General features: G+C 39.6%; 1 protein-coding gene across 1 annotated transcript in view; it reads right to left on the bottom strand.

Annotated features, from left to right (window-relative positions):
* Window positions 1-200: 200 nt before the first annotated feature.
* Window positions 201-16,942, bottom strand: part of LOC120930413 — a 147,293-nt gene continuing 130,551 nt past the window's right edge. The window contains exons 9-12 of the mRNA XM_040341600.1: window positions 15,546-15,635; window positions 9,023-9,149; window positions 5,757-5,895; window positions 201-495 (exon numbers count right to left, since the gene is read on the bottom strand). Of these exons, the coding sequence (XP_040197534.1) occupies window positions 201-495; window positions 5,757-5,895; window positions 9,023-9,149; window positions 15,546-15,635 (651 nt within the window). The remainder of the gene's footprint in view (window positions 496-5,756; window positions 5,896-9,022; window positions 9,150-15,545; window positions 15,636-16,942) is intronic.

The raw sequence follows: 16,942 nt of genomic DNA, 5'->3' as shown, positions 1-16,942 counted from the left end.
CAGCTCGTTATTTCACCTTTTCCCAATCAAGGTGCATTGCACTAGATAAATAAGTGTCCTTTGTGCTTTTCAGCATGCTTCTGTTTTACAGATTGGCAAGGCTACTACCTTGTATTCAGTTCTCTAAGATGTTGAGGCTATGGCTGAGGCTGACTAACAACTTTCCATTTGCCAGTGTCTGGTTCCCCCTTCAAGCAGCACTATAACACAGTCCTCTCAGAATTCCTATTAAGCCTGTGTCCCTTAATGAACTCCAAGTAAAAGATTTTACGATAAGTCAAAAATCCTGTTTTAACAACTGTGAAACAAAGAAGCATACCTTTATTTTGACTTCCAGAAAAATCTTCAAGGTAACGTTTAGTATCCTTCCTTTGAAGCACTATCTTGCAGTCAGATTCTAATGTCTGCTTAAGCCACACATGATAAAATCCTGAACCTTGGGTTAGCTGTAAGTTTATTCCCATTTCAGAGCATAGCTCACCAATGCTTGAAAGCCTGTATAAAACAAAACTGTTATTTGACATTACAGATAAAAATGATGATATTTAAAGTCTGAATTGTTTTGAATACAAACATTTCCTGGTTTCTGTAAGAGCCCATTCACACAGGGGCAACACAACTTCTAGCACGACTTTGGGAGGCAACTTGGACACGACTTGAGTATGAATCATCAGGCAACTTCAAGTTGCCTCCAGAACAGTACAAGACTACTTTAAGTTGCCTCCAGGACAGTACAAGGCAACTTCAAGTTGCCTCCAGGACAGGAGGCTTTCCAGTGGCCAATTAAACAACAATCAGCTCTGTGGGAGGGAGGGGGAGGGAGGGGTTTGCCTGAGAAATGTATGTTATCTTCCTGTATTGTTGCTTCAGTAAAGACAGTGATCCGACTTCTGAGACAACTTCCATTGAAATCAATAGGTACAAGTTGCCTACAAGTTGCCTAGAAGTCGGATTGAAGTAGTAGAGGAACCTTTTCTGAAGTTGGAGCGACTTCAGTAGTGTACATTAAGACGGCTCACGTTCACTTCCATTCATTTTCTCGACCGCGCGACTTGGGGCAACTTGGGGCGACTTGAAGTCGGGTTCCCAGGTCGCCCCAGTGTGAACCGGCTCTTACTCTGAGCAGACATCACCTAGAGCAAAGAGGTTTACATTTATAAACTACATGTACACTCCACATGTTTTTTGTTTTTTTCAACTTTGAATGCTAGGAAAATATGGGTCTGGACAGCACATTGCAGAGACCCTTTGTAAAACATTCCTAAAGACCTGATTATGTTGGCCAATATACCCCTGGGGGAAGGAGTTACAGTAACCCACAGAATAATACATTTGAATATTTCAGAGACAGCATGACAAATTTTCTTTACTTTAGGAAATGTTTTTTTCTCTTTGAAAGTTTAATTGTATTTTGTTTATTTTTTTTATTTTTTTTTCAGTTTATAAAACAAAGGCATGTAACAATTTGAAAACTTTTCCCATGGGTAATACATTTATATAATTCCTTAATTTCCTTACCTTTAAAAAACAAACAAACTAACAAAAACTGTTATGAATCAGCAGTAATACCTTCATGCCCTGTTTGCTTACCTCTGGTCTGTGTATCAGCTGTAGGGCCTGCACTCTATGCTTGAATACAGTGTTTTTTCAGGTGTATTTCAGAGATGTTTGAGCCTCTAACTGGTCTCCTTCCCCTACTGTATTCAATTGGCTAAAAAAATGTTTGAAGCTTGGATTCAGATGCAAAACGCTTGTGATATGCTTCCATTTTTTTTTTTATATATGCTCGCAAAAATGTTTTAAATAAAAATGCCTGTGCTCAGGTGTATGCATACTTAGGCCCATTCACACCTGGGCATTTTGCTGCTCAAAGCTTTAAAGTGTTACTAAACCTCTATTTTAATAAATATAAACTGACAAATACCTTTTTCTATCAGCAGTCATCAGAAGTCTTGTGACTTCTATCGGTGTCTGGTTAAACCTGGTAAGAGAAGTTTTAATTCTCCTCTGATTGTCCTATGATGCCTGATCCTCTATCTGGACAGTGCCAATTGGCCCTGTGCTGATCACATGCACCCCCCCCCCCCCAAAAAAACGCTAGCAATACACACCAAACTGAGCATGTGCAGAGTGCCTCCTAGGGCTCTGTACTATCTGCAGACGGATTGGGGACTGTGGAAGAAGGAGAGGATCACAGAAGACAGGATCAAACAGTCTTTTTACACAATGTGGAGGATTAACCCCTTAGGTTCCACGGTGAGTATAACAAGCATGCTTTACTGCCTTTACAGACTGATTATACTGTTGTGTGTTTAGTAACACTTTAAGCTCCAAAATGCTCAACATTCAAAACCCCATGTACAGTATTACAATGACTGCCCACATTTGAGTGTTTAATCGTCTGTAGCTCAAAGCCTGAGGCTCCAAAAGCTACATGAACTACTTTTAATACAGATTTGGGGATTTTGGCTCTATAGATTTCAATAGGAATGTATAAAAATGGAAGAAGTATTTTCAAGTACTCTTTCAAGCATTTTTTTTGGCATATTTCAGTAATTTTTTAGCTTGTTTCAAACTGGTCCCCTACATCTAGTGCTTTCCATAGGCTAAAACAAACATGCCTGAAGCTTGATTACACATGTAAAATGCTTAAAATATGTTTCTAAAATTCTCATCTATTCACATAATAATGAAAAAAATGCAAAAAAAAAAAACACCTGAAAATGCCTGAAAATCTCTCTGCTCAGGTGTAAATTCAGCATTAGTGCTATACTCATCTTTCAATGCATCAACTCTCAGGTCACAGTCACAAAAGATAAGAAAAAGGCAAAAAAGCAAAGTACTGTCAAAGGTGACAGATGCCACCAGCACAGAAAGTGAGGGCAAGTCTGCCCAGCAGGAACCCAGGCATTAATAAAAACCTAACAGTGGTTCTGACCTTTTACCAATGCTTTATCTAAAACTTAAAAATGTTCCGGCTGGAGTTAGACTTTATGCCAAACTATGGGCCAGGATTTTACTATTACAATCTTAGCCACCAGACATGGCTCACATTCATCCATCAAGGGACACATACAACTTCAGCATGTTAAAGGGGTTGTAAAGATTCACAGCGTCTCAAGGGAGGGGGCGAGCACGCTGACTAACCCCCAAAGCGGCTCGAATGATGGGGGCAAGCTTACTAAGGAGGAATAGGAAGTGAGAAATTCAGACAAAGTGGAAAAAAAACATTTAGAAGGGAAATCGAAGGAAAAGGTAAGTGAACCAACAATGCAATAGTTTAAAGCCTATTTAGAAAATAAAAAACAAACTTTTAACAACCCCTTTATTAATATGTCTTGTGACTTAGTCCTTCCATTTTACATATTAAGATCACCACATTCAAAAACTCAAAAAAATCAATGGTGGTATTCTTAATGAAAGTATAAAGGGGGCCACCGTTGTATATTTCCTTTCATGTAATTTCACATATTTAAACAGTAAGTGACATAGTTAAAAAAAGTGAATCTGAAAATCACCAAGCATTTACTGCAGGTACATCGTGCAGGTTCATGTGTTTTGCATGACAGTGATTGGATCATCACCAGTGAATGTTTGGTGAAAGTCTCATTCACTACTTTATAAATGTTCCCCTAAGGCCCTGTACACACGGGCAAGAATCTCGTCAGGAAAAAAACGTTGTTTTCTCTGACAAGATTCATGGCAAGAATCTCTTGCCGCCCGTTCTCTTAAAAGGAAATAACGCGGTGACGTCATTGTGTACGACGAGCATGCGCTCGTCACATTCGATGCCGTGGCCGCCTTCTTGCTTCACCCTACCTATGCCGCGGAAGCTACCGCGCATGCGTCAATGTCATTTCGAGCATGTGCGGGTTTCCACGGCGACAGGTAAGTATACACACTCTCGGGTTTCTCGTCGGGAAACAGGCCGACAAAAATCTCAACGAGAAAAAAGAGCACAGCAGGTTCTCTTTTTTTCTCGTCGAGATTCTGGCCAGATTTCCTGACGAGAAACCTGAATGCCTCGTACACACGAACGGTAATCTCGGCAAGAAGCAGTTTTCTTGCTGGTTTTTGCCGAGAAAACCGGTCGTGTGTACGAGGCTTCAGTCTGAGTCCACTTCTACTACAGGAGGAGAGTTTCTATTTGTCAGGTATGTTAGGCGTATAATGTATTTTTTGCTTGTTTTATTATTGATTTATCAGTTTCATAGACACACTAGACCCATTTTTGGCACAAGCCCTATTTAAAATAACCTAAATAAAGTTCTTTGCAAACATAGAGGGCCAGATTCACAAAAGAGATACGGCGGCGTATCTCCTGATACGCCGTTGTATCTCTGAGATACGATTGTCGTATCTATGCGCCTGATTCATAGAATCAGGTTACGCATAGATAGCCCTAAGATCCGACAGGTGTAACTGTGTTACACCGTCGGATCTTAGGCTGCAATTCTAGGCCGGCCGCTAGGTGGCGATTCCATTGCGGTCGGTGTAGAATATGCAAATGACTAGTTACGCCGATTCACAAACGTCCGCTTTGCCCGTCGATCTAAATTTACGTTGTTTCCGTAGAGATGCGTCGCGTAAAACTAAGCATGCCCTCTAGGTGGTGTAACCAATGTTAAGTATGGCCGTCGTTCCCGCGTCGAAATTTTAAATTTCACGTCGTTTGCATAAGTCGTCCGTGAATGGCGCTGGACGCCATTTACGTTAACGTCGAAACCAATGACGTCCTTGCGACGTCATTTAGCGCAATGCACGTCGTGTAATTTTACGGACAGAGCATGCGCAGTACGTTTGGCGCGGGAACGCGCCTAATTTAAATGGTGCCCGCCCCATTTGAATTAGGTGGGCTTGCGCCGAGCGGATTTACGCTACGCCGCCGCAAGTTTACAGGTAAGTGCTTTGTGGATCAGGCACTTACGCTGTAAACTTGCGGCAGTGTAACGTAAATGGGATACGTTACGCCGCCGCAGCGTAACAGATTTCTACGTGAATCTGCCCCAGAATCTTTATCATAAGATATTTATACCAAGTTTTTTGTCCTGCCATACACCAAAAAATTTGGGCCAAAAAATACATCAGTAGCCACAATATCGGTGTACGTTTTATCGTATAGGTCATCTCGTCTATCTATTTTCCTACCAATGATATCCAATTGATATAGTGGTACATTTTTAGTCTATACAGCACTCACATATTTATCTCCATAAACTAAAATGTCTAATAAATCTCGGCAATGTGACAGCTAATTGGTCATGTTTCGACATTGCTGTGAAATGAAGTCATTGATTTCCTCTGCAATTTAACTGCTTCACAGTTTTAAAGTCTAAGTCCACCTAAAACTGATTTTTTTTTTTTATTAGATGCTGTTACCTGATAGCCTCCTATGTCTCTACAGGAAGCCAGCACCTGCTAGAGTTTCTGCTTTTCCTTCTTTTGGTTGACTTTAGAATTTTGCCAGGAAAGAGTGTTGACCTCAATCTTAGGCTAAAGCTATGTCAGGCGATGATGGCCTTGGGCTCGGAGGAGTGGGTAGTGGCAGAAAGAATGTAATACTACAGAGGATTTGTGGTATGTAGTATATTACAGACAAGAAATGTAAGCATTTTTATATTACAACATTCAAATGTTTTCAGGACAAGATAAAAAATATCAACGGTTTGTTTTAAGCTGTTTCAGTATTACAAAAAAAAACATATATTTTAAAACAAAGAATAATCAAGACATGTACCACTGCTCCAAATAGTTACCTTGGCACAACTACTATTTCAAATCGATCTTTTATTTTCTGCTGTATAATGTCCTTAGTTTTCCTTTGAACTTTCCAAGCATGCTTGACCCATTTCTGACAGCGTTCCAAATCATATGATTCTTTAAGCCATTGCAGCTCTGAAAAGTAAATGCTAATTACATATTTTTTTTGCATGTACTATTTTCTGTGTCCTTATATTCCCTTGGTTGTTCCTGTTTCACAAGCATAAATATATTTTGCATAGATCGATAATATATGCATTTACCTATAAATAGCATTTTAAAAGAAAATAAATATATAAATATAAGCAAATGCAATTCTGAAATACTGGCATGATAGTAATAGCTTGTACAGGGCTCCAAATTTCAAGTCCTGAGCTACTACTCAGGCCTTAAGAGTTACTCGCCACCATCTGCCCTACCAAGCCTCAAAAAAAATAGAGAATAAAAATCAGCACAGGGGACATAATTTACAGGTAGTAGGTTGTGTCACTTGTGCTGATGCCTCTTCTGTTAGATTAAATCTTCAATCCTCTGGTGCCCCCCCTACCCCACCTCAATAATCTTCCAGTGCAGTGGGTTCAATAAAATGAAGGGGCTGTCACAGGCCCTAATCAAGAGTTCCTGACTGTACCCACCATCTCCACCCAAGCCATACTAAAACTTCTATGAATAAAACAGGATCTATTAATGGAGGGAGTGGACCTATTAATCATTCACTAATCCTTCATTCATCAATCATTTTCCATTCATAGAAGCTGTAGTACAGCTTCTATGAATGAAGAAGTTGGGTAGAAAGGGTGGGCGTAGTTTGGCCTTCTTGATGAGAATTTGTGTCAGCCACTTAGTTCTTTAAACCCCCACTACACTGGAAGATTACACAGGTGGGGATGGGGGGAATGGAGGAGTTTTTCACTTTGCAGAAGAGGCATCAGCACAAGGGATACATCTTACTGACTGTGTTATATTCCTTGTGCTTATTTTTGTATTTTTTATTTTGGCTTTAATCTTTAGGAACCTCTGTAGATACAGTACATCAAATATGCCATGGAGATGTGTTTTTGTCCTCATAGCAGTACTATCTGTTATAAATTCTGTATATAGCTCCTACAAGACAGACAGATCCATATGAGCTTTGCTTTTCCATTCCACAGCTTATATAGGGTTTTCTCAGTTGATTTTCCTGGTAGTCGATTTTGGAGATAGCATGCGGTCATAATTGCCTGCCAAGGTTTGTGGTTGGCATTGCTGCATCACACACCATGATTCTTCTGCTCTCACATAGAGTACAGTTTATTCTTTCTGTAACCCCATTTTGTTTTGGGTTGTATTTGCCTTGCATGTCCCCCTTAGATCTAATGGGGATCTCACTTTTTTTAGTGCACTTTCTAGTGGTTTTGCCTTTAGTAAATAACCCCCATAGTGTAGTATATCTAGAGTAGTCAGTTATGAAAGTGAGAAAATACCTCTTCTTTCCTGGAGTCAAATTTTTTATTAGACTGCAAAGATCTAAATGAATTAAATCCAGAGGTTTCTTAGCTCTGCTGTTACTCTGCTTTGGAAAGGTTTTTCTTGTCACGTTTCCTTTTATACAGCTGGTGCATTTCATTGTTTGATCACATGGACTCATTTTTTTTCCACTTGCATAGTCATTCTCAGTTAATTTTTTTATTATGTCAGGACTTCTGTACCCCATTCGTCTGTGCCATGTGTGAATGCCGTTTGAATGTTTTTCCTCCTTGGCTGTATTAACCACCTCATTGCAGTTCAGCTGATACAGTTCATCTGTAATTTTAGCCTTTGCAAGTAAGACATACCCTTTTGTGATGGCACAACTGTCATCTTGGAAGGTCACTACATGCCTTGTTTTGTAAGCTTCTTCACTGGCAAAAGATACGTTTCAGGAGCAGGGACATAAAGGACAGTTTTCACAAGTATCTTTCTGGTGACACTCTGGGAAATAGGACAGTGAAGAAAACCGTTTCCTATTCCTTCTGATTCCATTATTTACACATTAACTGTGGGAATTTTTTGTTTTACTCTGGTCAAGGTGAACAAAGACATTTCTATTTGCCATGTGACTCGTAGCTCCTGAATGAACACACCATGCATGCAAAAATGAGGTGCAACGTTTGGATTGAAAAACATTTATTATCTGTAGCAAAATCAGTTTCTTCCTTCCAATTTTTATCCTTTTGTAGTTGGGTTTGTTTTTGCATTCTAGCTTTCCAGATTCTGCAATCTTCTTTTATACTACATTGTTTCTTGTTGCATATTACTGTTTTTATTCCTTTTTTTTTCATCTTTAGAAGAAGATTTATTTTATGTTGTATGTCCCAGTTAATTATACTATTAGCAATCTACCCCAAAAGGGCAGTACCATCACCTCTCTGCCCTCAGAGCATCAGTTTTTAACCTATACCAGAGCAGAAGTATAGCTTTCTTTCCCAAACCAACAGTACAGTTGGCTCCCTGAGCGGTACCATTAGATTTTTTTGTTTTGAAACAGACCTGCACCATAAGCTTTCTTTCCCTACAGCAGTATTATCACCTCTCTGCCCCAACAGTGTAGTATGTGCAACAATCTGACACAACAGAGCAGTAATATCAGCTCTCTACCCTCAGAGCAGTACCATCACATACCTTCCTTCAACAGAGCAGAACAATCAGCTCTCTTGCCCAGCAGAGATGTCCCAACTTCTATTTTCACCAATTAAGCTGTATCATTGGCATTCCATTTCAATAGAGTAGTAATATTAGCTATGTCCCTCAGAGTAAATTCTATCCGCTCTTTGCACTTTAAGGCAGTAGCATCAATTTTCAGCTCAACTAATAAAGTTAAGGATTTTTCCTAACAGATCAGTGCCATTGACCTTCTTTCCTGAGAGAGTTGTATCAAAGCCTCGTTTTCCCAACATAGTAGTGCCATCAAGCACCTAAGTAAAGCAGTACCAATGGCTCTGTTTTTGCTTAATTTGTTTCACTCCAGCACTTAGCTGTGGCTTAAAAGTAAATCTTACATTTTCCCTTTTCTGCTCAGCAGTCTGCTGAAATATATGGGATTTCTGGATTAGAGTATAAAATGCAATGTTTTCTTACTCATATCGTTATTTGTACTTGTCTATTATAAGAGTCAGTGAGTGTTAAACTGTCTCATTCACTTGTGTAAATGTTCTGCCAATTGCAGAAAACAATCAAAGTGAAAGACTAAAATAAAAGTCGCTATTTCTCTTAACTGTCAGTACAGAACAGATTTGTTTCTTACCATTTCTCATTTCTACCACCTTCTGCTGTAAGGCATTTTTTTCAGCAAATTGGCTCACTTCCAGTTTTTTTGATGAAAATATCTTCAGTCGAGACTCTGCAACTTCAATTTCGAAACTTAGTTGTTTCTATTAGAAAAAAAAAATATCGCCAGATGGTAAAATGTTTTTAAAGCGTAATTGCAAACACCGTAACCTTTAAGAAATTGTATACCTTAGCAACGCAATTAAAACTGGTCAATTTAACAAGCACTTTATCAAATGTAAGGACGTCAAGCTATGTAGTTTTTGCCTTAATGTTTATTTTCATAGTAAAGGCCATTGACAATAATTAAATGGGATTTCATCATTTTCTAAAGGTTGACACAAAACAGCATAGGGGTCAGCTTGATGTGACAGTCACCGTTTAGCACATATTCAAGCTCTCTGCAGAATACGAAATCAGAACATGTCAAAGTCTTTAATGCATTCTCCAAAACCATGTCTTTAGAGATGTTCGTAAAGTATAATGATGTTTAAGGCCTGGTTGACAACAATGCAGGTTGCAGTTTGCATATTGCAGGAGAAATTTTTCAATACACATTTTTGATCCATTGAGGTCTATGAATTCAAAAAATAGAAAAAAAGTCCCTGGCCATTTCAATAAAATGCACAAATGTGAACTACAGCCATAGGAAACCATGTTAAATGGATTGTAGTGCGTTTCTGCCAAACTGAAAATGCATAAATGTGAACCAGGCTTTAGTGGCGGTAGTAGTGATGACTGTGACAGAATGATTCCCAACCAGATGCTCAAAATCCACCTGTGATTCTCAGATATCATTGAGGTCGCTCATAAAGCAGATTCTTAAACATCTGAACAGTAGTAGGCAATGTGTGTGAAAGTGTTTTTTGTGTAAATATGTAGGATGATGTATATGGCAGATTTATCTATTAGAGTATTGCTTCCATGTCATATAGGGCTTACTGACAGTTTACATAACTAATGTGATAAGAAATGGAAGCTTGCCTTTCCCTGCTGTATTGATTCTGTTACAAAGATATATGATCAATCGTGTGGGTGCATAAAAAAATATTTATTTATGGATATATATGTATTTGTGGTATACAGTACATGTACAGTATATATAATTGATAATACTAAATTATACGTAAGTTTTGCAATAGAGTTATTTATAGGGGTGTTCTTAGTGTGAGACAGTAGTTTGATTGGCTGGGCCTTCGCAGATGTGTTCTGACTCTGATCATGTAGTTCGCAAAAAGAAAAAAAAAACACTGGAATCCATGCGTCTGGCGTCCTGCATGTAGATTAGGGGCCGGGTGCATGGATTAGGGGGGCGGTGCCCCTGTGCCTTTAATGGACAGGCCACCACTGTGTAGAAAGTTATTGTTGTGTGATATATATATTCATTTTTTTGAGTGCACATTATCAAAAATAATTTTGTTACACCATTCCCCATATATTGCCAACCTAGATTTCATCCTATGAAGCTTTTGCATAACTGAAGGACCACCTTTACCAGCAAAAGTATTAAGGCAGAGGGAGTACTGTATTGGGATTCAATAACTCCTTGCTGCCCCCTGCAGGTACACGATGGAGGTGATTGCTCCTCTTTGCTTATGGTAGAAGCATTTGATTACATCAATACTTTGTGACACTTTTTCTTTAATTAAACTTGTCCTATCATTTCATGATAAACAAGCATTTACAAGGTATTTACTGTATACATTTTCTATGAACCGATGACACTGTGAAAGAAAAACAGTTTAAAGAATCAGTCACGCGTGCTTGCAAAAAATGTTGTTCTGTACAAAGAAGAGATCTTCTACAGCATAATGTAAATGGTAAGCACTATCTGAGACCCTTATTATAGTTTATTTATAAATTCTAATTCCAATTACAACTCTAACATGCAAGTTAGGTCAACCACAAGCTTATATCACTAAGGAATTGAAAATGCCCCCTGAGCATGAAAAGGCTGGGGCCAGTGTTTTGCTTTAAACTCATGACTCATCCTTGCTTTGCATAAATAACTTTTTTTAGAACACTGAACCTCATTTGATATGTTTTAATATGTAAACATCAAAATAACTGTCTGAATCACAAAATTATGTTATAGTATATTTACAATCGACATCATCTGATCTGTTTCACACAGTAAAGCCTCGTACACACGATCAGTCCATCCGATGAAAACGGTCTGAAGGACAGTTGTCCTAGGTTAACCGATGAAGCTGACTGATGGTCTGTTGTGCCTACACACCATCGGTTAAATAACCGATCGTGTCAGAACGCGGTGACGTAAAACACAACGACCTGCTGAAAAAAAGGAAGTTCAATGCTTCCAAGCATGGGTCGACTTGATTCTGAGCATGCGCAGGTTTTTAACCGATGATTTTGCATACCAACGATCGGTTTTGACCTATTGGTTAGCAATCCATCGGTTAAATTTTAAAGCAAGTTTTTTTTTTTTGACCAAAGGTTAAATAACCTATGGCGCCCACACACGATCGGTTTGGACCAATGAAAACGGTCCATCAGACCGTTTTCATCGGTTTAACCTATTGTGTGTACAAGGCTTAAAAGAATTATAAAGAATTTATGGACAATATATGACTTGGAAGATTTATTTCATGCATATTTTTAGTTCATAAAAAATGGAATATGCTGGTTAATATGATACAATATATCACCTCCATGAACCTCCATTCAAAAAATGAAAGTCTTCTACCAGCATTCAGCATATATTGTTCTGCCCATATTATTCATAGCAAATATGTGCCAGACCTATAACTGACATTATAGTTTAAATCTAAGGCCCCATACACACCATAGAATCCATCCGCAGATAAATCCCATCAAATGGGTTTGAGCGGATAGATCCTATGGTGTGTACACGCCAGCGGATCTTTATCCGTGGATATATCTCCCCTGGGATGGATTCCAGCAGATCGGATATTCGCTGACATGCTGAACAAATCCATCTGCTGGAATCCATCCCAACGGATGGATCCGCTCGTCTGTACAGACTCACCGGATCCATCCGTCCAAAGGGATTCCCCGCACGCGTCGTAATGATTTGACGCATGCGTGGAATTCCTTATATGACAGCGTCGCGCCCGTCGTCGCGTCATAATCGCGGCGACGGCGCGACACGTCATCGCCAGAGGATTTCGGCGCGGATTTCTTTGTTTTCAAAAAGTATTTATTGAAATATAAACCGGTGAAACACCGACAGGCATAGAAAAAGCTAATACAGCAATAGGTACGTGTAATAGAAATCATACATACAGGATAAGAAGTACACATCCATAATGACAGATAGAGAGATTAACAAATGGTCCGTCCCAGGTCCCTGGGAGGAGGTTAGCAATTAAGCGCATCATACATCATACCTATTCAACATATATGGCTTCAGCCAAACTAGAAGTGAGTATGAAGATATACAGATCATAGAAAAGAAAAACAAAACAGTCAATTAAAGAAAATAAAAAGGCAAAACATGGAACATTTCAGGGTCATTTATGTCTGGAGTCTATAAAGAAACCAAGGGTTCCACTTAGCGTCATAGATTGGGATTGTATCGTGCAGTGTGTGGAAAATCTTTTCAGAGAGCATCATCTGATCAACTCTAGTTACTATGGGTGAGAAGGGGACTATTGGTTTTTTCCAATGAAGGGCAATTGCCCAGTGAACAGCTATACAGATGGCGTGGATCAACCTAACCATATGCTTGGGGGTGTCCTCAATGTCCTGGAACAATAAACAGTGCTTGAATGTCAGTTCCACATGTTCCCCCACCAGCTTATCAATCATTTCTAATACAGCCTTCCATGTAGGCAGCAGCTGTTCACACTCCCAGAAAAGGTGGAAAAATGAGCCTTGCTGGGGACAGCCCCTGAAGCAGGTAGATGAAGCTTGAGGAAAGATTTTGCTAAGGCGGAGAGGGGTGTAATACCATCTTGTCATGAGCTTAATTGCTGTTTCCCTAACTGTCAGGGACTTAGTACATTTGCGCATATTTTGCCAGCCTCTGACCCAATCCAAAGCATCCTCGTCTAGTTTAAGTTCGGCGCGGATTTCAATGCGATGGTGAGTACACTCCATCGCATAGAAATCTGCGGAAATCTTTGAGAGGATTTATCCGTGGACACGGTCCGCTGGACCGTATCCGCGGATAAATTCTCTCGTGTGTATGGGGCCTCAGACTAGCTAGGTTTCCTTTTTCCTGTTTATATGTTTTTTCTGCATAGCAGTAGTTATTTAGGTAGTGACATAATAAATTATGCCAGACAGGGAGTGTTGTGCCCATATTATTCATAGCAAATATGTGCAATGTTAGTTTGACGTCGCTGCCATCTAGTAGCCAGAGTTAGTTATTATTTTGCCAGAGCTTACAGGAAGTTGTAAAGTGAGAAGCAGCAACCTTTAACCTGCAACTGTATTTCCTCCATTTCATGCCTGCTCCTGGATCCAGGCAGACTCATACAGAGAAGCTCTTAATACATTCCTGGACTAGTAAAGGAATTGTCTGTAAGTACTTTTACTGAGTACTCACTTTGTTGCCAGAGGTTTAGACAATAATGGCTGTGTGTTGAGTTATTTTGAGGGGACAGCACATCTACAAGCTGTACACTCACTCACTCACTATACTACATTGTAGCAAAGTGTAATTTCAGTGTTGCCACATGAAAAGATATAATAAAATATTTACAAAAATGTGAACATTTTCACTTAGGGGTGTACTCACTTGTGTTGCCAGTGGTTTAGACATTAATGGCTGTGTTGAGTTATTTTGAGGGGACAGCAAATTTACCTTGTTATACAAGCTGTACACTCACTACTTTACATTGTAGCAAAGTGTAATTTTTTTCAGTGTTGTCACATGAAAAGATGCATGAGGGGTGTACTCACTTTTGTGAGATACTGTATATACTGTATTAAGTGAGGACCATCCATTTCAAGTGACACGTTTTTGTAAGTAAAAGTAGATTGGATACAAATGTATCGAATTTTATATAAATGTAGAATGTGATGTCAATGTTTTATTTGGCATGTTTTATAAATATGCTCATTACTTTCAATTTTAGAATGGAGGTTCAGAGGGTACAGGATAGTAAATTTTGGTCATAATCCTTAGGGCCGGATTACACCTAAATCGCACAGTTATGCAGTCCTCCTTCCTGCGCGATTCCTGTGCAATTAAAAGCCCATTCATTGGAATGGGTTGATATCACACTGGATCACACCAAATGTAGTGCATGCACTACTTCTAAAAACACACTGCAATTGCCATATCATGCAATCCGATGCAGGCAAAATGCACTGGGCCAGATCCACGTAGAACGGCGTAATTTTAAGCAGGCATAGCGTATCGTAGTTACGCTACGCCACTGCGACAGGCAAGTGCAGTATTCTCAAAGCAAAGTTGCGGCGGCGTAGCGTAAATAGGCCAGGGTAAGCCCGCCTAATTCAAATATGGAACATGTGGGCGTGTATTATGATAATATATTGTGACCCCACGTAAATGACGCTTTTTACGAATGGCGCATGCGCCGTCCGTGAAAGTATCCCAGTGCGCATGCTCCAAATTAACCTGCAAAAAGCCAATGCTTTCGACGTGAACGTAAATGACACACAGCCCTAATCGCGAACGAATTACGCAAATGACGTAATCAACGGAAAATTTGATGCTGGCCCGACGTCCATACTTAACATTGGCTGCGCCTCATATAGCAGGGGTAACTTTACGCCGGGAAAAAGCCTAACGTAAACGGCGTATCTGTACTGCGACGGCCGGGCGTGCGTTCGAGAATTGGCGTATCTAGCTGATTTACATATTCTAGGCGTAAATCAGCGTACACGCGTATCGTAGCAAAATTATGGTGTATCTTGTTTTCTGGATACAGAAAAAAGATACGCCGGAGCATCCTAAAAGTTACGCGGCGTATCAATAGATACGCCAGCGTAACTTCTTTGTGGATCTGGCCCCTGCTTTATAGTGCAATTAAAGGAAAATCGTTTTTTTAAGTTTCAAATAGAGTGGGGAAGAGTTAGATCCTTACCCCACCACCCCCCCCCCCCCTCTTTTTTTGTGCTGTCTGTGTCCCTATTGGGGAGATTTTCTCTCTAATTGTTCTGAAGACCAATGTCATAACAGCAAGGGAACACAGTTTCAGCACTATAAGAGCTAATGTAAGCAGGTGAATAAAAGGATATTTCACTATTTAATGAGATGTGCTCATGCAATTACCCAAAGATCAGAAATAGGAAAGTACATTTTACTTTGAAAAACATTCAGCTCAGCAACATCTGATCATACAAGATTCCTCCACCAACTGCCTGTATAATAAATATAGTGAATATTGGCAAAAATGTATGGGCCAATCTGGTCAATAATTATTTGGCAAATTGCCCCCTGTTTCTTTGTTAACGACACTCCAGTTTGGATAGGGCAAGGGATTCCCAGCTTCACAGCTGCATTGTTTCCAACCATTTCCTGGTGTTCATATTTGCATACTTACAGCATAAATAACAGCACTCTTGCTTTGCTTGTATTTAAATCCAGCCATACAAATAAAGCACACATAGGCACAAAGAGCCGGGAGGTCACCCTATTTAAAGTATAAAACAGAATTTTGATTAATACAAAGAAAGAAAAATTCTAAAGTAGATGACGAATATGCAATATATTATATAAGTTGTATCAAAATTTACTGTCTTGCTGTAAGGTTGTAAATATGCAGCACATTTTTGAAACAGTTCTGTAAGGCTAGGTTCACAAATCTGGGGTGTTACCAACTCATAGAAAAATATGCTGCAGATGTGCGTGGGTGCCATTAATAGTGGCACTCCCATGCATTGGTAACCTCTGCACATTTTCAGTCTACAGCACCATAAGATTCAGTGAAGCGTGATTCAAAAAAGGGTCAGGGCTGCCTACACGCAAAACACAGACCCTCGCAGATGTGAACAGAACCTAAGGCAGAGGTGCTCTGCATTTTCCATGGTATAGATATATTTATCAGCATAACATTTCTGAGACCTCCACAAGCATGTTTTTTGACTATTATTCTATATTTCTAAATAGAAAGCCAATCAAAATAACATAATTTTACTAATGTAACAGTGCCAAAATGTAATATGGAACCACAATTAGGGTGCTGAATCACAGGCTGTGCACCTAGGTTGATTAGTCTTTCTGCTTGTTTGCTAGTAGGAGCAGGTTTTCTAGCTTAAAACAAATTAAAACTTGAATTATTTTCTGTTTTGTGATGATAATATTAAGGGGAACAATGTCACAAAACTTGGGTTTGTGTATATTTTTATTATAAAGCTCAGGACTACAAATATGAAATTGCAAAAATGATTTTTCCAACAATCATTTGGAGGAGGGGGGATTGTGGTGTGGGGTTGTTTTTTAGGGGTTGGGCTTGGCCCCTTAGTTCCAGTGAAGGGAACTCTTAAGGTGTCAGCATACTAAGACATTTTGGACAATTTCATGCTCCCAACTTTGTGGGAACAGTTTGGGGTTGGCCCTAACATGACTGCGCACCAGTGCACAAAGCAAGGTCCAAAAAGACATGGATGAGCGAGTTTGGGGTAGAGGAACTTAACTGACCTGCACAGAGACCTGACCTCAACCCAACAGAACACCTTTGGCATTAATTAAAGGGCAGACTGCGAGCCAGGCCTTCTCTCCAACATCAGTGCCTGACCTCCCAAATGTGCTTCTGGTAAAACATTCCCATAGACAAACTCCTAAACCTTGTGGACAGCCTTCCCTGAAGAGTTTAAGCTGTTATTGTTGCAAAAGGTGGGCCAACGCAATATTGAGCCCTATGGACTAAGACTGGGATGCCATTAAGGTTCATGTGTGTGTAGAGGCAGGCGTCCCAATACTTTGGTAATATAGTGTGTG

Source organism: Rana temporaria, chromosome 3 (assembly GCF_905171775.1).
Source record: "Rana temporaria chromosome 3, aRanTem1.1, whole genome shotgun sequence".
NCBI classification, from domain to species: Eukaryota; Metazoa; Chordata; class Amphibia; order Anura; family Ranidae; genus Rana; species Rana temporaria.
This window is presented reverse-complemented; position numbering and strand designations above follow the sequence as displayed.